This window comes from Brienomyrus brachyistius, chromosome 14, assembly GCF_023856365.1.
Source record: "Brienomyrus brachyistius isolate T26 chromosome 14, BBRACH_0.4, whole genome shotgun sequence".
NCBI lineage: Eukaryota > Metazoa > Chordata > Actinopteri > Osteoglossiformes > Mormyridae > Brienomyrus > Brienomyrus brachyistius.
The window spans coordinates 17,006,776-17,028,001 of record NC_064546.1 but is presented as its reverse complement, the minus strand read 5'-3'; the positions used below and the strand labels follow the sequence as shown (position 1 = coordinate 17,028,001).

The 21,226-nt window shown below is 49.3% G+C and overlaps 2 protein-coding genes across 4 annotated transcripts in view; one reads left to right on the top strand and one right to left on the bottom strand.

Moving 5' to 3' along the window:
* Nucleotides 1-571: 571 nt before the first annotated feature.
* On the bottom strand, nt 572-10,736 carry si:dkey-85n7.8 (COX8 domain-containing protein). 2 transcript variants are annotated; one of them, XM_048973879.1, is made up of 3 exons: nt 10,334-10,736; nt 2,595-2,775; nt 572-819 (listed from the first exon to the last, which is right to left on the bottom strand). In XM_048973879.1, the coding sequence occupies exons 2-3, from the start codon at nt 2,715-2,717 to the stop codon at nt 709-711; spliced, it is 234 nt and encodes a 77-aa protein (XP_048829836.1). In that variant the 5' UTR covers nt 2,718-2,775; nt 10,334-10,736; the 3' UTR covers nt 572-708. The 2 variants fall into 2 exon arrangements, with proteins under 2 accessions (XP_048829836.1, XP_048829835.1); XM_048973878.1 differs by lacking the exon at nt 10,334-10,736 and adding an exon at nt 3,837-4,350.
* The window catches only part of btbd7 (BTB (POZ) domain containing 7), a 39,263-nt gene continuing 24,056 nt past the window's right edge, over nt 6,020-21,226 (top strand). Inside the window, exon 1 of one of the 2 annotated variants that reach the window (XM_048973875.1) lies at nt 6,020-6,412. The gene's annotated coding sequence lies outside the window, so the exon portion shown is untranslated. The remainder of the gene's footprint in view (nt 6,413-21,226) is intronic. The other variant, XM_048973874.1, reaches the window with a different exon arrangement.

The window sequence follows — 21,226 nt, the reverse complement described above, 5'->3', positions numbered from 1 at the left end:
ACACAGAACATTTCTGAAAGGAAAAATAAGAAGGAATTCCAGTCGGGAACAAAAGGCCTGGTGACTCTGCTGTTGTCTGATGTTTTGTCTCGTCTTCTGCCAACACTCACATTTCCCATCACCAGCTACCAAGATCTTGCAACCGCAGAATGTTAAATATAAACCCCAGGCTTGACCTACTCTGGTCACATCCCAGTGTCTGAAGTCTGTCACACCCATAACCATTTTGAAGCAAACACTTTAAATTTATTTAAATTCATATTTAAATGATTTGTTATGTACATTAGTCATATTTGTTTAAAAGGCTGCTTGCTAAACTTCCTCTAAAAGGGAGACTGGATTGGGACGTGAGTGTCATGCACTGACCACATCTGATATGGGTGTCAGTTTAATAGTTTAGTCTATATTTTTTCTCACAGCGATCAAATTTCCCAGGGTCTTCAATAATGCATCTTCAAGCGTGCGTCAAGTTCAAACAAACCTTAAGCGAACGTGTCTGTCGTCTGCATCCGTCACTGTGATTCTCTTATTGTCATTAAATGAACACATTAAACAGAGTCAAACGAGCACGTACCAGCTAGCATTTATTGATTATTAAAGAATGACACTCCTGGGGGGGGGGTGTTTGCACGAGTTATAACAACAGTGGGTTTCAGCAAAAGATGCTCCAGTCAGAACTATCTGTTGGAGGTGGGATCACTTAGGGTTTTATTTGGGAGGACGGTGCGGCCTCTTGCGATATTCCGGGATATGGTACACAATCCAGCCGGCTGGCGCTAGGAGAGCGGCCCCAAACACAGAAAGTGCAAAACAGGTTTTCTGTGGAGGAAGGAATAGAAGATTCAGTGCCTACGTAAATGTACTGTAAATTCGACGACGATAAATTCCTTATCTGGAAAAGTGTATAATTAAAGACATCACAATGAAACCTATAATCCACTCTGCTTAACACATCAAATAGACCGAGACTCAGACAGGAAGTCAGAAGTAAAATTCACATATTCCAAACTCTGCTGTATTTTATTTTAAATAGATACATATATGAAATACATTTTGGAGACTTTAGACCATTTTGAGATCCCGATAGACAATGTAGGCCTGGCCCACATGAACTCTCCACGGCTTTGATGCCCAGCTGACTATGATCGATCTTTGTCTTTGATCTCTGCCTTCCCATACTACTGGAGACCTGGTTACCAGTCGCCGACTGACTGTGGAGCCGCTAGTTCTGTTCTGTTCCAAATCGCCTGAAGGGATCGTTTAAGGATTCTGCGTATGCATGTAATCTAACCCAAACGAATTACAGAAGACGAATTATAGAAACGTTCTGACTTTAGTGGTGGACAGCAGGGAACTTTAAGGATGAATCAGTGGCTGAGAGCGCTGAAAGGTAAACAAGACCCAGCTGGAAGGAACAAAAATGCCTCAAATCTTAAATACCATCAGAAAAAAAAACAGCTTACTATCTAAAAGCTGCCACTGAGAGAATCTTTAGCTATTAAAGCAAATGGCTCCTGTGGTCTACAGAAGCCCATATAACATGTGTGGCTACTTATAAAGGCATTTAAACTTGGAGGAACTACAGAGGAAGAGATCAACACAAGTCAGATCAAGTCAGAGCAAGCCAGTATGACACTGAAATGTGCTGGTTAGTGTGCTCAGTCACATCCCTGTAACATGATTTAATTCGTTTGCACTATGTTTAGTTGTTTGCACTATGTGTGCCATCCTAGGACTTTGTCTCTTTTGTGCTAAATGAATGCCTCTGCATTATGTACCTTGATGCTACATGCAGAAGAATCCCCCCCCCCCCGGGATCAGTAAAGGGTTATCTAATGTAATCTAAATCTAATGATGCTGGCTACCACATAGCAAAAAGATCTCGTAGTTCTCGCTGTGAAGAGGTGTTTCGTGACCTTAGGGGGCGCCATGGAGCTAAAAGGTGAGCGGCTTCCAGTGTCAGTGTACAGGGTACAGCTCTGAATGTCTGAGGGTTTGCAGTGATGCCCGTAAGGAGAGAAACATTTACCAGACGATTTTTGTGGTAACGAGTTGTGTGGTATCATTACATTACTGGAGATTAAGTTTCCTGTGTCGTTCACTCAAATAGAAGATCATGCAACATTACAACTACAAAAAAAAGAATTTGTCTGAATCAGTTCAAGGAAAATATGTCTTAATAAAAGCTTTCAATATGGAATTTGACTGAAAATGCAAATAGGTTATTTACTGTTTCATCAAACATACCAATGAGTATTAGGGATATTGGCTATAATTGAGCTACAGCCCCAACATACTGTAATTCTGTACCTGAATAGGTTAAATTTACTATTATTTTTTGCAACTAGTCATTGTATTAGGACTCAGCAGAGCTAACTGTAGTGCTGATTTGGGCATCAGTAGAGTTGCCTGTAGATTTAGGAAACAGTAGAGTTCGCTGCAGAGTTAGCCATCAAAAGTGTTAGATGTAGAATTAACTACATACGATCAGGCATACAGTTAATTTTCAAAGCCATGTAGGTCACAGGCAAGTCGTTAATCACTGAGTAAAAGAAAGCAGAAAGGCTGTGACAAGCTCTCACTCTGAAACTTACCCCCGGTCCGATTGGCTCTTTTGGCGGCTTGCTGTGGAGACTGGACCGTTGGTCCCACAGGAGCACCCGGGCCCATCCCTGAGACTTGCGAGTCCGCATGACCCCCCTCAGAACCGGCGGCATCTCTCAGGCTGTGGGTTCTGTGCGTTCAGCCCAAGCATTGGGGGTGACTTGGCACGCCCTATAAGGGAGAATAGCGTGGTTCTCATTGACGCCGCCCAGCTGCTGGTCTGTGGGGAGGGGCTTCCAGGAGGCACACGACATGATCCCCGAGGGACACCGAGATATTCCCATCTGCCATCCTCAAAATAAACGAATTGCAGATCTACACGAAAATTCTAAACTTTAACGATCAGGAAAACACTTTCTTTATTTGAGATCCTTGCTGCTTAATTATACTTTATCTTATTGTTGGGCTGTTTTTCAGATATTCTGATGCTGAATATTATTTCATATGTTACTGAGATAGTCAGTGATCTTATTCCAGGAGTCCAGGGCTTATTTGCATAGATACATAAACACATTTGTTTATACTATATATTCTAGACAGGTGCTGACATGCTGTAGAGTAGGTCTGACATCTACACATGGCTTTTATTCTGAAATGATCGTTTTACTACCAAACCAGCAATGCTTCTCTGGTCTCATTCATGAGGAACATTTTGGAATATTTTGTCAGCTGCGGAGTGATCAAATAATATTTACGTAACCTCCCCGGAGCAATTTATTCATAAATACGTCTCCCCTTGAACCTGTTTCCTTTCTAGGCTGCCTTGTGGCAAGGGGCTTGAAAGCCCTATTATATTCTGAATGATGAAGATTTTATCAGTGTGCTTTTGGAATTAGATTAAATGAAGGTGGACAACAACAACAAGAACATGTGCAGAGAGTCACACAGGAACGGAGCCAGCTGTGTTCTGTCAATGTTCACAGGGGAGCAAGGGGTTGGGGGTGGAGCACTGTGACAGATGTTGCACAGGCTAGCCACTGAGAGAGCAAATACAGAGGCCCACTCCCCAGTCAGGGCCCGCATCTGATGTGAATGGGAATATCCAGTGAGCCCCATGCTCAGCCAAGAAGGGCCTACTGGAAGGACTGCTGCCTGGACCTTTGGTGTTCTGTAAGGACACATTGCCAGCTGTTCCACATGCTAATTGACATCAAAGGTGAAGCACTGCTGCTAAGTGGGTAAGGTGCGCTTCACTGTCTAATGACATCACCACCACCCTGTCAGTTACTTGCCTTAACAGTAGCGGACATTTCCTCCCTGCCTGTCATTCTGGAAGTTGTACAGCTGAGTGGACAGGCAGGATCTTACGCATCCGTCAAAGAGGGTGGCGGGCCAGGACAAACTACTCTGATGGGGGTTGTGTCTCCCTTGCGGGCTGAGGGTGATCAATCCCGGATGAGCAAAGTGATGCTTCCTGACAGCCGCATCTAGATGCTAAAACACCCAACAAACAAACCACGTCGTATCACCAGTTCTCCACCACAACCTGTCACCATCTGCATGACAATTTCCAGCAAGAAGAGAAACAGGATCTTGTGATTCTGGGTTCCTGATTTGCGCAGTGTTTACTTTTGGACTCTCGTTGTCCATTCAACTGTTAAAACACACAGTAGGCAGAGCTGCTCTCATTAGTAAAAGATTAAGATGGACTTTATCGATCCCAGGGGGACATTGTGGCACATACAGCAGCGAGAAGGTAGTGCACAGACAAAGGTACATGTAGTGCCAAGGAGACAAGGCGCAAAGACACATAGTGCAAGCAAGTAAATGCGGTGCAGGCGGATTTTAAAAGTACACAGCACACAAATAAAATATCCTGGAAAACAGAATTTTGCTGCACTACAGAAATAAATATTTCGAAATAAGAATGATAAATTAGAATGGTGACTGTGACTGGGTTGGCACCACAGGTGGGTAGTTCAGGTCCAGAGATTAAAAGTCCAGACCACGATTTTGTTTCAACCAATCAGTTGAGTACTAAGAGTCACAGTCAGTACTCAGTACTCAACTGGTTGGTTGGAACAAATCCTTGGTCTGGATTTGTACTCTCTGGACCTGAACTACCCACCTCTGGTTGGTGCCCCATCCTGGGTTATTCCCCACCTTGTGTCTGTAGCTTCCGGGACAGATACCGGACCCTGGCAACCCAGCACAGGATAAGCAGGTGCAGAAAATGGATGGAAGTATGGATGAATGGAATTAGAACAATACATTATCAGTGACATGTTTAACCAGAACAGATACCACCAGACCTTTATTGTAACAACACTGGATGCTATCTGACATGATTCAGGCCCCACCCCCAGCCATGACTTTTTTTCTCTCTTTTTTTGAGGGGGCAGGCATGAAACACCCATTTATTCTACCTGCATTAATAATGATGTGAAATACGTATGAAGACACAGACCTGGAGATATCTGTCTGCCCTTTGGATTTACCTGAGATAATAGCTTTTCCACATTCATCACTATTATCGCGATACAGGGGTGATAACTTCTTGTAAGCTTTCTATAAAAATACGTTAAAAAAAGAAAAGAAAAGAAAAGAATGAAAGTAGCTTGTTCAAACAGAACGCGAAGCTTGTGAAATGTCGCCCTCTTTCGTCAGCTCGTAGCACTACAAACTGCGCTTCAGGCAATCAAATAATGAAAGACATGCTCGTCAAACATGGAATTCATTTATCTATTGTTTTCCAGCTGTGTGTCCCTGCAGAAAGAGAGAAATTTTGTCCGACATTAGATGAAAACAACCTCGAATAGAAACACATATAATCTATTTTGAAACTGAGTGCAATCTATCTAATTGCATTTTTCTGATGCTTAAAAAACCAATGAACCGTCAATCCCGAGATCAGTGGTTGACCAATTCAGGAGCTGCAGCCTCGGGTGCTGAGGTATTTTGGCCGGTGCCTGTACCTTTAGGTAATTCCCCCTCAGCTTGTACTGTGAGAAATTCCCTAAATTAGGCTACTCCCTACCGACCGCGCCCAAACCGGCCTGCCCCACATGCCGGGGTGTAACGCTTAAATTTCTGCTCAACATCAGCGTGAAGGACACCTGGAGGCGAAGGCTGTACAGGACAAATTAGCATAGATGAAAATGTAAACGGAATGACACACCACCTGCATGGTAGCAGTAAATCACACCCATTCTGTATCATGACGAAGGCGTATACGAAAAAACAAAATGTTTATAGCAACATAGTATGAATCATTTTGCTTAAAGGGTGCATCTAAAAACCCGTGACAGAAAATCATTGTATATCATATCAACAAATTAATTAAAATGTTTAGTTAAAATTAGAGCACAGGCGTCATATGAATTTCCCATTTGTCGTCAATTTCGTCGTTGTAATGCGGTAACAGCTTCTCGCCGCTAGTGGGAGCCCGCGGGGTTTGGCCAAAACCTTCACTGTTCCCGAGCTTCCGACCAGCCAGCAAGCAACACCAGGATAGGCTGCCACAGCCAGCCAATCAAAACGTGCGCAGAGCTGAGGTTGCAGAAAAAAAAATAAATCCCAGGGAGAAGAACCCTGTCTTGAGTTTCCATTTTCAAGAGAAAAAAATATCGAAATCCTCCAAAAAGTCGTGGTAAAGTGGCGCCGAAGGCGGACTGGGGGTTCAAGGACGACCGCAGCTGAAACTGCGTGCCGGTTCTGACTGCGCTTTGGTGGTTTTTTCCACTGTTTTTACGAGCGGATGAAAACTTGTGCGGCGGCGCAGGGAGCCAGCGAGCAGGACGGAGCCCCAGTCCCCCCGGAGCCCAGGAGCGGGGCGGCGGGCATCGCGGAGCCATCCTTCTGAAACCAGGTACTCTTAACCCTTTTGCTGGCCACGTCGAGTCGCTGGTTAAGAGCCCAAGATCGCATAACCCTGGATTCCGGTACTGCTGTTTTATTGTTCATTTTTTTGTCAAAAAATATTAAAGTTGCATACCCGCACCCACCTCCTATTGCATTACTCCACTGCTAATGCAGGTTTTTCTTGTCAAACGTTTTTAAACTTGGTTACCGTGAGGCTCTCGGTGGGGGTGTTTAACTGAAGTGACCGCTAAGTGCATTGTGCTCGGCCCGCCAGTACCGACAGCAACCGGTAGGAGCTGGCTGTTGTCGCATGTAATAACTGTATAAATATGCTGTACATGTGCACGGCTTTCGCGGTTTGCCTTTTGGGATGGGCTACAACTGCCCACTTATGCGTGTAAACCGCCGCGATCAAAGCTGCGTGGTCCGCCAGCGAGTCAGCTACCATCTGGCCATCTCCGCTAGGAGAGCCGTATGCCCGGCGATCCGGAGGGGCTACCGCGGCGGACCGCTCTCATGTCTTTGTCTTTCATTATTACTGTTGTTAATACTGTTACTGTTGTTATTTATTCACAGGGATCGCCTACTAAGTCGCCTTGCTTTCTGCATGTCATTAAGCAGCGTGGGAAGGTGACAATCCCGAGTTGCCCCCTTTTTAAAGCAAAGGGGCGGCGTGGTTTTGATTTGCCAGCCTTGAACGGGGGTGTGCTTCTCCTACGTATAACGGGCTTTCTGCACCACATAGGTGGTAAAAGGGATTTTTGTAAAGGCTGCACGCACCCGAGACGCTTTGATTAGTGTGTTTTGCCAATAATGCGCGAGTGAGTTGCACGTCCTGTCTGAGGGGGACGTGTGTGTGGCTCAAAGCAGGAGGGTAATAGCTTGGTGTAGTTAGGAGGTGTACATGGGTCCTTTAGTCTTCATCCTGTGTGATTGTGGCGTTCAGATGCTCCATCGGGAGCGATGGTTCTATGTGGGTGTATGTAGGTAGTGGAGCACTGCTGATCTCTTAGTCATCACACAAGTTCTGAATGGGGCCTGGTACATGATACAGAAATCAAGCGGTCCGGAATACCCTCAGCATCCTAATGGAGATGGGACACCTTGGGAAAGGTGCAGTAACTGAGCAGGTCCTGGTAACGTTTTGGGTAGCAGTAAATGTGCATCTAGCTCTGATCTGCATGGTAATGAACTGAACTTTCTCTATGCACCTTTTTTTTGACAATGTTTGAATCCACCTACATGCCAAGGAAGGAGCCATCTGCTCCAAGTCTGAAAAATGCAAATGAAGTTTATTTCTAGATTGTTCTCTTTTGTCTGTTCCACATAATTTATTTAACAGCGTGGGAGCTGTTGCACAAACAGCATCTGTGTAATACTGAGGAATAGGCGGCGAATGTTGTAATGTCCGTTTAATTCGGCTTGCATCCGTGACACCCGGGCACTCATTAGACGTGGTAATTAATGGGACCGCGGTGGCGTCTTAGATGAGCCCCCCCCCCCCAGGTGGACTCTCCCACAGTCACACTAAGTCTTCCCATTTCCTTATTAATTGACGCTCTCCTGTGCCTCGTTAACTAGATCTCTGCGACACTCTGGCCGCGAGCACAGTTATTCATGGCGGTATGGCCGTGTTGAGGAGAGGTGACACGGCAGGGACAGCCGAAAAGATGATCGTCGGAATGAGTCGTCGTCACCTTCGGATCGTCGCTTCCCAGATCAGGCACATTTCCAGTAATGGTTTTTGATCTGTCCTTGGAGGGGGGGGCACAGAGCAGGGAATCTTGTCATTCAATAGCCTGCCGTCTGCACACGACCCAGGATTTTTTTTGGCTTCCCTCTCTGTCCTCCTGAAACCATGATACATCAGGTTGTATGTATCATCTTCTCTTTTGCTTGCGTAAGACTTTATATACTATCCGTATTTCCAACCTCCACAAATGAAAATCTTGGTGTTTAACTGTGTTGCTGAATGGAGAGGAATAAAAACTCCCAAGTGAAAAACGCATGCAGCCGACGCAGCCTAAGCCGGCCAAATCCCTGAGGCAACACAATGGAGGAGAGGAACAAAATCGCACGGCTGCGTCAGCTGCTTCGGCTGCGTCAGCTGCTTCGGCTGCGTGCATTTTTCACTTGTGAGTTTTTGTTCCTCGCAGCTGACACAGCCCATGCAGCCGAAGTCCCTGAAGCAGCACTGCGCAGCTGACGCAGCCAAAGCAGCCCTAATACCATGCTCATGTCCTCAACACAATGTGCAGGTGCCTATAACCAATACCACATAATGACGAATGAGTGATATCGTTAAGTAAAATAAACAGGACAAAATATGAGTTTTTTGAAAGATGAGCAAAATTTAAAAATAAATTTTAACTTGATAAACGAGCAAGGTCTTGCAATATGAGTACTATATATGCGCTTCGTCTGCCTAGCATCACACAACCACAACTGAGCCGATGGTGGTTCTCTCTCGCGCCGTGGGATTGTGGGTAATCGTTTCCCATGCTCGTCTCAGTCAGTTTTAAATTCCACACTACAGCTGGCGTGTATTCCGACGCGTGTTTCGGCGGAGCCTGAGAAGGGGTGCGCACACGTGTCTGTGGGAGCGGGATGAGCTGGCTGGGGCCCCCTCCCCCCACCGAAAGGCAGGCAGTTCCACATCGCTCTGCCCACGCTGCTCCCACGTTCCTAGTCCTCCATCCCCGTGGCAGAATGAAACTCCTAGAGGAAGGCATGCGGCTGCATTCTGAATGTGGGACTGCCGCCACGCCCACCAGCCTGGCCGACTCCTGCCGATCGTGGGCTTTGATGCTCCGTGGGCTTGGTTGACTGCTATATGCATGTGTTCCGGGGCCTGATGAGATGCAGATACGGTGCTTCCCCTGTGGTCTGCGGTGACGGCTTGGGGGGTCGCACTCATGCTGCTGACCCTAGAGAAAAGCTTGCCGCTAATCACATCACGGATTGCCTGCTTTCAGCTGGTACCTTTACACAGCCCTTTAGATTCAGGAATTCTTGCACACATGTTGTGTCATACTACAGTACACCTGGTTGAACTAATTATAGGCTTTGTCATTAGTTGATTAGTTTAATAGGATTAGTGGAGTTGAACAAGCAGAGAATTGGGGGTCTTTGATATGAAATTTACCAAGCATACAGAGTTGGAAATCTGTGTGTTGGGAACACTGGAACACCATTAATCAGAATGATCCCGAAAGCTGACTGTACCTTGACCTTTTCTACGGTAATGCGACATGGACCTGACTGACTCCGTGTGTAAAGGTCCTGGCACATGGGGGGGGGGGGTGACTCCCATACTGCCCGCGAGGCACCAGATTGCAGTGCCATTGCTACATGTTCATTCTGCATAATTAACACGTGCCCCCGTTTTTTTTAAACACTCGGATAAAAATAAACACTGCGCTCACCCTAATATTAAAGATCCCCTCTCTACTTTTTTGGGACATTTTTAAATTCACATAGCCTTTGGAGGATGTTAAAACCGTTTTAATTATTGCCCCCTCCATATAATTCAATGAGGATGCTGGATTGGCTGGCCATTAATTATCCTTTTTTATGGCCCTGTGTCCTCTGAGAACTTACTTGCTTTTTAGGAGCAGTTGAAAAGAGCTGTAAACACTTAGTACTCTAGCACAGGCACCTAAATAATGAATTGTCCATCATTTACTAGCCCATGGCAAGATGATGTATTAATTTAATGTGTGAGCTGCTGTATGTTCTGAGACTGCGTTCCCGTGAAGGGTTAACGAAAATTTGAAACTCAGTATTGAAATGCAGGCCCAAGGTCTTCCTGTCCTCTCCATAAAATGACCCATCAATCGTACAGGGGGGAGTAATAAAATTGCGCTATCTGAAATGATGCTGTCAGGAACGCTGGAGCGTAACCGTGATCCAGCTGATGAGGTCCTACCTGTGCTTCCTCAGATGGTGCCTTTGTCTCCGCTCTGTTGCCAGATACGGGCAGCTTTCCTAAGCGTCACTGACACATTCATTTGTTTCCCTCTCGCCGTTCTTTATGTTGCACGACGAGCAGCGCTGAACGTGCCCCTGTAGTCGAGCAGCAGGGTTGAAACGCTGGCCCAGGTACCGTTCAAGTCGTCCGCTGTGAGTTTTATAGAACTGGGTCATATATTCATTTGCTTCTCTGTCAGAGTCGGTAATTGTTACGGCCTTGACCGAATTTGGAGTCCGAGTCGCTGGTGGTGTAGCACGGATCTCGACGGAAGGTTGTCATCTTGTGAGTGTAGGAGGAACTCTTGGGGCACGGGGATGTCGTCTCTGGTAGCGTGCCGTCGTTTATTTTTAGTGCCTGGGGTTTGGTTTTAATTTGGCTGGAGCACTGTGGCCGAAAGTGCTCAGGAGTTGGGATGTGAGCTTGCTTTGGTCCTTGGCATTTGTCCCTAGCCGTTGAGGTTACAGCATGCACGCACCCACCCACAGGCAGACCCACAGAACTGGGGTGTAGACCTCAGGTGGTTCTCGACGTCGGACAGCGAGGCACCAACGTGACCGGTCGCACGACCTGGCAGTGCTGTCCAGAGTGTCACATTTAAAAGCTGGCCCGTAACTGAATGTGTCCCTTTTTTCTGTTGCCTGTTTTGTTCTGTAGGCCTGTGTCCCATTCTGTAATTGTTACAGTGCTGCTGCATCCAAATGAAGCCAAGTGCTAAATGCCTGGGTAGACAGGAAAGGGATCGACGATATATTTGGTGTAGTTCCCCCCTCCCCCATAGGTAACACGCATTCACCTCTGTGGCACTTCTGTAAAAATGTGAGGTCAAAGCCTTTTGGCAAGGTTTCATTCAGCGAGGAGGCGGGAGATTGGGGGGAGGGGGGTAACCGAGTGCTGACAGCATGTTGGGGGCTGGAGGAAGTAGATGATATTCAGGGTGGAGCGGGGGTGGGGTGGGAGGGGGAGCGGCAGTGGGAGGGTCCACATGCTTCCTTCCGTCCATTTGAAGGAGAATGGAGGAAACCCTGAGCCTCGCTCTGCATGGCGGTTTAGCTCTTGTGACAGATGGTGGGTTAATCACACAAACAGTAAATGGTGACTAATTGCTAGAGGATCCTTCCATCGAGGAGACCAAGCTCCTCCTCGGAGTAAGTCGCATGTGGTTAGTCACACAAAACTCTGTTTACATGTTTAGATTTACGTGTGCGCAGTGTTTATTCTGAGATGTTGAGATGGAGCATCTGGGCGTTGCTGTCATGTCAAATGTGTTCAAGCTATTACTTTTCTGCGACGTATCGATGATACAGAGTTCTGCATATGTTGATGAAATCAATTTGCAAGGATATTAATTGTTCAGCAGCCTTTGGTGTTGGGTGAAGGTACATGAAGATCATTACCCCCCTCGCCTATCTCATAGGGATCAGCCTTCTGTTTACGAGGTCAGAATCCTGGGCGTTATGTCCTGGTTCAGGGCCGGATGTTCGCTGGCGTTGCCGTGGGTCACACTCTTGTCCCGGAGCTCCAAAGGCTTTCATGGTTTTGACCAGCACAGCCCACAAAAGTTGGCTGCTGCTTTCCGTAGCATATTGTGAGAGGAGGACCGTGTGCAGCCTGCGGCCGCAGCTCGCTAACAGTCGATATTGTATTTGTTTTATATGATCCGTGCGCCCCCTTCCTTCATCTGACCCAGCCCTGGGTTTTGGGCGGAGCCTGTTAGCCGTGGAAGAGCTACTTTAGCGGGGCTAATCAAGTGGCTGCTTGTGGTTTGGGCATGCCGAACTCCGCGGCGGAACATATTTATGTCTTGTGTTGCAGTTAGTATTTATTGACGCCTCCCCTGAAGTGAGAGCAGTTGTTTCACTAGGGCCCGGTTGGGTCAGGGGGTGGGGGGGGCTCCTTAATCAGAGTACCTGTGAAGCGGGAGACAGTGATTCTGTGTGACCGGGGTGTCCTGCTTGCTAGCATCCCTCCCCGCTTCCCTCTGCCCATCAACCACCCGCCAAATTATTGGTTTTAAAACTACAACTTGGTTCGTTTTTGTCCTTCCAGGGCCACAGATTCCATTGAGCAGCTCTCTCCGCACCTATCTTCCGTTACTATGACCTAGCGGTAGGATTCGGGTTGCGTCCCATCGCACGTAGACGACAGCTAGATTCTCAGAACTGCTTTCAAACAAATGGTGGCACGGGGATCGCCGGCCATGTCCAATTCATCACTGACAATCAAAGTGTTCCCCATGGGGCACAGTTCATTTAAGGCAGCATTGTCCCCCGAGCTGCTGAGGCCTTTTCTGCGCTTGGAACTGATGAACGCCTAGTCGCCAGCTTTGATTAGCTGCAAGGATTCGACGAGCCACCTAGATCAATAACCTGATGGGACGTGGAGGTTCCTCATGCAACAAATTGCCTTTAACTTAGTCGGCCTTGGACTGGGGAGGGTGAGGGTGCGGGGCCGTGTGCCAAGCAGGAACTCTAACCTCAGGCTTGGGAATTAGTTCCTCACTGTATTCGCTTCCCTGTTCCTCCTGACGTTGATATCGGAAGAAAATAATCTTGAATCAGGAGCCTAATGGAAAACAAATGAAATTAGTTGCCAGCTTGTGGCGAGAGTAGGTCATCTATTTCATCTCTGCATAATGATTAGTCCTAAGCAGCGATTAAATGCTGCTGATGGAGTCGTTAGCTTAACTGTGGCGTGAGGATCCGAGGAGGAACACCGGATGATTTCATGCCCCCGTCTTTCTGAGCCTGTGATTGGCGGTTCATTTATAATCATGACACGCCTTTTACTGCCGGATCCGGTGGCCTGCCATGACCTTGATGAAATGATGATTGGATGGATATTGTTTTTCCATATCTCCCCAGTCTATTACGCAGCCTTAGCTGATGAGGTGTTAGCGGCCAGTTGGGTTAGACAATGGTGATGTTTGTTCTTGCAGGAAATTCGTGTTGAGAGGTTAGGCTTAGAAGTACCCCTTACAGCTGGTCTAATTAAAAGCAACGAGGACACATTTACGTAAGGCTTTTGTCCTCTGAGACAAATACAGGACGATGCCATGACCAGGCCCTTTGTATACAGAGGTGTTGGTTTGTGAGGCTTTTGTTAGGTGATCAGGACCCTCCTCACTTGAGTGCTGGGCTGGTCAGTCATATAGGTGGTTGCTTAGGGCGCCAACTTCTTATGGAGTACTGACTTGCCAGCCTATTTCACCTTGCCTCAGACAGGGGGCGCCGGTGGTGATGCTCACCTAGGATGCCACACAAGCCAGGACCAGGTTTGAATGGAGGTCGCTGCCCGGCCCCTTCTGTGCCTTTTGTCTTGCTGTGACCTAGTAGGCTGGATGAGGTGAGGAGGAACTGTGGCATGTTTCGACTGAAAGCAGAGCCGATACCTACAGGGACCGATGAAAGCGCTGCCTAATAGCTGATTGGGTGTCAGCAGCAGTGTGAGGGGGCGGGGCAGGGTGGCGCGGGAGCCTTGATGAGCTTCTGGGATCAATAAGCTAACGTGAGTGGTAACAATCCAACAAAAAAAAAAAACTCTGTGCCTCAGCAGGGGGAATTGCCTTCCAAGCGACTGGGGGGGATTGGGAGGTGAAATGGTCTAAAATTGAAGTGCAAAATAAGGAGAACAGAGGAGTTCAGCAAGGCTATGTCAGCACGATGTGGGGTGTCGGGTGATCTTGGCGACGTGTTTTGAAGCTGCTGAGGAAAGCAGAAAGGTCTCTGTGTGGTTAAACTGGTGCTTTTTGTATCCAGTCGTGAAGGATTCTGGGGGCTTTTTCAATGTTTTTAACATGCTTGTCCTGACTGTGGAGTATGGGACACTCTGCTCAGTTATTGACCTTAGGTTCTGACTCATCCTAGACACGGAGCCCCAAGGCGTGGTCCCTGGGGTCCGTTTGAATCTCGGTCAAGGTCACGGCAGTCGAGTAGCCCTTGCAGTTTCCGCCCATCTTCTGTGGCTTAGCTCTCTGCTTTGTTCTGGAATGTTCTGTGGGCAGCAGGAGATAAGAGGTGCCCACCCACCGTCTCCTGGGCCTTCCGTAATGAGCCAAGTGTGGGTGCTGAGCCTCCAAAAGGTTTCCCGTCCAATGGTATTGCCCAGTGGGAAGGCGATGCATTAGCCTGTACTGTTAATTGATCAGCTTCTCCTTTGAATTGCTGGTTTTGACCTTTACTATATATGTCGTGTGTGTGTGTGTGGAAATTGACCAGCTTTGTCATATGTTCATGTGGTATATTCAGAACAATGCAACATGTTACCCCCCACCCTGAGACAGGGCACATTAAAGTCAGCAGGCTGCCGTCAGCGGAAGCACGACCAACTAATTCTCTTTGGAGGACGTTTCGCTTGGCTCTTGTGAAGGATTGGGTAGCAAACGATTTTCAGCTGCAGATGCAAATGTGAAAAATCTTATATCAACTTATCGATTTTCCTTTATTGCAAAAAGTCCCTTGATAGGGGTGGTCTGCATAAAACAGCCCACGTTTAGAAGGTCATTCTAAAAAGGTTGCTTCTCTGTTCCCAGAAGCCTTGTTCACATCGTTGTTAATGACCTTATCTAGAGGCTCTCTTGTGCTCAAGGTTATGTGCGATACGCACTGTGTTTCCAGGCATCTGTGTTCTTGTAGCGTGTGGGCGGTGAGGACCGCCAAAGACGGTTATCCGCAATCCCGAGCATGTCGCCCTTATGCCTTTAGTGTCCGGCTTCATCTCGTTTGGCCGGGCGTCGGGGGGGGGGGGGGGGGGGCTGGGGGAGCCGAAGTTGTGGGGGAGTCTCCCTCCTCCCGTTTATTACAGAAATGGCCATTTCCAGCCTGGCATTGACTGATAACTGTGGTTGGGCTTTTTTTGGTTGCAGAATGTGGATTTCTGGTGTGTAGTCAGTGTTTCCTACCCTGATTGGGGGAGGGCATTCTTAGTGTTTTATTTGCAGTCACAGATTTTTATAAAATTTAGGTTATCCTTGTGGGGTCCAAAAAAATGTCTCCACAAGGTAATTGCAAATGTGTACGCACACACACACAGACACACATACACACACACCAGGACCCGTTTCCGTGTTCTGCACTGGTCTAGAGGCTGGGAAAAAGTCCCTCTCAGACCATAGTGGTTGTTTTTCCTCTGGCCAGATGTAGACATAGGTTTTTTTTTTTTTTTTTAGTTCTTAGTCACCCCCACCTCTCATACCAAACCACCAGAACCCCCAGCTAGGGATGGGTGCAGCCGTGTGAGGTCAGTGACCCTGCTGGAAGCTCAGCTCGTGTGGTCATGTGGTCCGTGTGGTGCGACCCGGCCTGGTCGCTGAGTGACCATGGCTTGGCAGTCCTGAACAGTCCTGTGTTCTGCACGTGTGAACAGTTAGTGCACTAATGTCTGTTGTGTTTTAATGCCTCTGTGCCTCTCACTTACTTAGTAAGACACCTTAACACAGAATTGGGTGCGTATTGAAATGTTCGGGGATTGTTCTCCTTTGATTGCCTTGATCGTTCTACCTTTGTGGAGAACACAGTTGATTGTTCTACCTTTCTCAGTGCCGCTGCCCCTCTCAAACGTGGAGTAAGGAACGAGAGCACAATCCCTGACTTTCAGACCTGGTGGAGGGCCTGTTCCTCTGCATGCGTTGACGGATTGATGAAACCTTCTAGCAGTCCTGGACCCCGCCCCCCACTTCATCAGTGCTAGGCCCCGGCCTTTCAGCAGTGACGGGGAGACTTCAAGCGGCCGCGTGACAGCTGAGGGCTTCCTGCAGTTTTCAGGAGTCTCCACTGGCTGTGATGAGCTCAGTCTTGACAGGAAATGCCCCCAGGACTGGGTCTCTGTCTCAGGAGCTGCACGTAGCCTGCCTGTTTCTCTGTTTACCTGCTATAGTTTGAGAGATAAAGCAGCATGCCGATGGCTGCCGCGCTCTCGCTGCCGTCGCAGCTGTGGTCCCGTTTGTTTACCTCACCGTGCGAATCAGCCGGCATTGGCTCTCTGCCGCGACCTGCCCACCCCCCCCTCTCATTAAGTCCGGCCGCCCGTGAACCCGACTCTGTTTTAAATCGCAGTTAACCTCAGCTGCCCTCACTTATGGGCAGGTCGATTCAGGTGACCCCTCACCTCGTTAATGTGCTGTGCAGATGGGCTTTGAGAGCCCCCATGAAGTAACTCTTCCTGTTGGGGTGAGGGGAGGCGAGCTGCTGTCCTGCGGCGGCTTCTGACGTTGACGGAAATGCAATGGCGGAATGTCTGACCTTGCGGCACTCCCTTCAGAAACCGCTCCTTGACCACGCTCGCCGTGGAAACAGCTGCCATGGTTTCCCCCCCCCCTTTCATAATAGTGGCTGCTTCTGGAAAACCTTCGTCACTTGGCGGAACTTCACAATGGGAGGAAATGTTGGATTTCTGGAGGACCCGGTGGCTGTTTCAGTTGACCAATCCACCCTGTCCACCGACTGGATGCTGCACTTGTCAGTCACGTGGTACTAACCTAAGACCCTCCCTCCAGGGGTATGGCTGCCTTTGCTTGTGGCTCATACCTGTGAAGGGTCATGGCTCCCCGCGTTTCTAACGTTTTCCTGCAGTTTTTCTTTTTTTATCCTAAGCGTCACACTCCCACTTTCATCTGTGGGCATGTTGTGTAACCGCTGACAGCCAGGTGTGCCACAGCTGATGTTTATTCCAGCATCTATTTTCCACCTGTATAATTTAGCTGTTTATTTAGAAAAATGCTCGGCTTCTTGGAGAACAATGGTGGGCTCCCGCTTCCTGTGTGTGATTTCTTTAAGCGGGTTCTGAGTGTGAACTTGTGGCCTCGCCCTACTTGTCTCCACGGTTCCCTTCTACTTCGCTCTGAAATGCGGGTTCCCACATGTTGCATTTCTCTACCCATGCACAGTGGTTTCTGTGCCACGCAACCACCGAGCCTGTGCTTCTGCCCATTTGATTCTGCCCCTTTGTGTTCCATCGCTCATGTATCACGTTCGGAGCTGCAGCGTTTGTCCGTCAGTTCTGTTTTTCCCCCTGGTCGTCTGCTGTGCGGGGGTGGGGCTGTGATCCTCAATTTCGAAAGCATCTCCAGGCTTCTAAAGGTCTTCTCTCGCGCATAATGTTGCCGTTCCGTGCCGCATTCTCTGATGACCCGTGGCTCGCTGGTTGCGTGCTGAGAAGGTGAAGGTTAACCTTGGAAGGCGTCCAAGGAATCCTTCACAGGGAACCAGCTCATTACGTCTGCTGCTTCACGTGTTCGTGGGTGTGGCCCCCATCCCACTCCCCCTCCCCCCCCGCTCCCCCAGTGCAGTCTAGCGGCGAGATACATGCTTGACTTTTCCATCCTCTGCTGTCTAAAGGTCAGCCGACCACGGTTTATCAATGCTGTGAATCTCTGAGGAGCTGGGATGTTAGAGGGTCCCATGGAAGATTGGCGTGAGTCTGGCTGTGGAATCCCACGATTAATAAGACTAAGTTTGCTCAGTGTTATTCCCCTATGTTGGGTCTGTTCAGGAGTGCAGCTGTATGACGTTGTCCTGGATGAACGGCTGCTAATGGATTTTTGGGGGACTGTGGAGTGAGTGGCAGGTGCTGCTATCGATCCCCAGCTCCGGTTGCCACTGTTCATTTGGGCTGATCCAGTTTCATTACGGAGGTCCCAGGTTCGGCTGAGGTGATTTATAACCGTGAAACAAAATGGGAACCCATGCAGATTAGATGCACACGACCTGAAACCAAACGGACTCTGTGGAGAGGCGGCAGCGGATAGCAGACTGGGTCTGCAGTGCCGTCTGCGTGCTGCGATTTATGTGTGTTGGCATCATTACCGGGCCGGTCCATCAACCCGCTAGTGGTCACTCCACAATGTGAGCCCATATTTATGCTGTTATTGACTGTTAATATTATATAACAGCTGATATTGAGCGCTGCCGTTTTAGTGCCTGCCGGTGTGCTTTGTCTGCTGGTCCCAGTTAAAGCTCTAGAGCGTGAATTTAGCAGTGCGTCAGGAGTTGTGTCGGTGGCTGTAATTTAGAGCTCCACCACTGATGTGCATGCTCAGCAGCCATGTCTACCCACAGGAGGTGCTGCTGGGAACTGAATAGCCGATGTGTCACTGGCGTCCCGTCTGGAGAAAAGGAAACATGTGACGAAAGAGGAATTAAAACACCCGTTAATCAGACTGAAATGAAAACCACTTGTGGGTGTGGAGATGCCGGGTGGTAGCCTGACCCTCCTGCTCTGCTCCAAGAGACCGTCAGCCAGCAGCTGCTGGACATCACAGGTCACATGGGTGGGCACCCCATGGTGTTCCTGAAAGGGGGCTAACTCGGTGCCGAGGCTCAGCCTCACTGCCTTCGGCGCCCCGCATGCAGCTCCAGCCTGCCTGCGTGCTGTCTCGGTTTGCCCCGCGGCAGCAGAGAGCTCACCTGATTCTTATCGCCTGCTCTTCTCGGCGGGCCGTGACACAGCAGCTGGCCGGCTCGCTTCGGGGTTTGACACTCTGAAGGTTTTTCTTGGCGGGATTCGTGTTTTGTTTTCGCTGCCGGTGTGCATGTGTGAGACTGACGCACCGGGCTGGAAGGAGATCAGACCCGCTTCTGTTTCTTGTGGCCGTGTGCAAGTGGTCCACCTTAAAGCAGTTTAGCGCATCGTCCTCACCCCGCTGTATAAGCCAGCATTTACGGCATCTTTCAGTAAATGGAGCAGGAGGAGCTGTGAGGGTGTTTCAGGGTCTAGTTATCCTCAGTGGGCATGAGAGCTGTGGCCTGCCTGCGGCATACTGCAGGGCTGCGGCGTCTGGAGACGCATGACCGTCAGTGAGAGAGGCTTCGGCCTTTTCGTTGCGTGACCCACTTTGCCGAGCACAGGAATTCGGCGTGTCATAAACCGAGTGGATTGTCGTCGGGGGGATGGGCGTGTCCCCAGCAGATGGTGACAACTCTGAAGAGCTCTGACCCCCCCCCCCAACCCCCCTCGGCCCATGCAGCATTTCGCATGGCCAGGTGACACAGCCGCAGTGATTCCCAATGACCCGTAGGCTCTGAATGTCAATGAGTCCACCGACGCATTATATGCTTCACTGGGGTGTGTGAATGCGACGGCCGTAGAAGCGCATGCAGAGGTGACCCTCCAACACCGCAAACGGACCTCCCACCCAGTCTGTGCTGTTGGCCTCCATTACTGCCGATCGAATGTGACGAGCAGGAGTTTCCATCCTCCTGCTGACAGGGAGGGGACACCGGCCTCCCCCCCCCACCTGCTCCTGTGCATCGTCCGTGATCAAGGAATGCGCATGAATGATTGATAAGCGGCCTGATTGCTCTTCAATAATGCATTGGCTAACGGCCTTGCGGCCGCCGTCTGCTACCACTAACGAGCCGGAGGAACGGGCCACTCCAGTTCCAGGCTGATTCTGACACCAATCCGGTTTGTCCGCTGTTTGTTCTAAGGCTGGTTCTGTTTGGTTTAAGCCTGGTTTTGTCTGTCCAGGTTTGGCTGGGCTGGGTGGGTGTCCCACGCCCTGTGTTTGGGCGGGGCCCTGGAATGTGTCAGGGTAGCAGTGTTTGGGGAGGGGAGGGGGGTGTTCAGACAGCTCACAGCTGGCCCACTTTGGCTCAGCCCGTGTCTGCTCTCATCAGCAGACTGCCTGGCTTTCAGAAAGCCTGTCCCACCCCCCTCGCTCAGAGCGAGCGAGCGAGAGAGAGAGAGAGAGAGAGAGAGAGACGGAGCGGCCATCGCACAGTACGTCCTTTGTGCTTAGCCTGCCATATGCCCCGGCCCTTTGCTTACGGCTCTGGGAAATTTGTTGTCCCCCAAACACAATTAACTTTCACTTCGCCTCCGCCGCCGCCGCAGTGAGATAAAACGTTCCACGGGGCTCGCTCTGCCGGGATGTGCGCCATCCGCTCTGGGCTGCCGCCTTATTTCTTTATTTAATCAGTTTTTTTTATTTATTTCTTAATGCAGCCGAGATCAGCCGAGCCTGTGGCTGGGCTGGTGCTTATGCAGTGTTATGCTGTAATCTGACCGTCTGCCTGTTTTCCGTATCTTTCTGTTTGAGACCGGACTTAAAGTGATGCATTCTGGGTAATTCCAGAGCTAATTGCAAACTCTTCACCTGTTTTGTTTTTCTTCTTTAGCTGCCTCTGTAAAAGTTTTAACTCTTTATCTTCTCATATACAGGTTCATAATACCCCGGCGGCCCATGGTGTGAGGCCTGATGCAGACATTGACTCTACTGGCTGCTCCACACGCCAACCATCTGGGCCGCCAGTCGCAAACTGGTCACCTCATACCCGGGCTGTGGCATAGCCAATGGGGGAGGTGGGCTCGTCCTCATCACAGGGAAAGTGGGAAATGGGACGGTGGGGGGCACAATCTCAGAGATTAAGCAGGTCCTCTACAGGGCTTCCCGGGGGGGCTGTATGGAAGGAAGTGGGCTTGACTGCTAAAGGAGACTGCTGGAGCCCATCAGTACCACCTCTCTACTGCTGCCTGTTCTCCAGTTCTAGGTGCCTCACCCCAGTGCTCATTTGGTGACGTCTACAAGTGTGGATTTGGATAGACATGAAGACGCACAGATTTGTGGAAAACTGGTATTTCTGTGCATCGTGGCTTCAGTTGTTCTGCCCTGTTGCTGCTCCTGCTTCGCGGCGATTGGGAAACTGGGCCCTTTCCATGGAGCTGGACAGCCCTGTATATCCAACCCTGTATGCACCCTGAGTTTCAGCGGGGGGCATTTATGAGGTGCCCTGCTCACACTTCAGCCTTTACAGGCCCACCCAGCCTCTCTAAGCTTGTGATGGCTGTCTGCCAGTGCTGTCCCATGACTTATGGGTGATGGGGCACAGACTGGAAGGGCGTATTTCCTGTCTG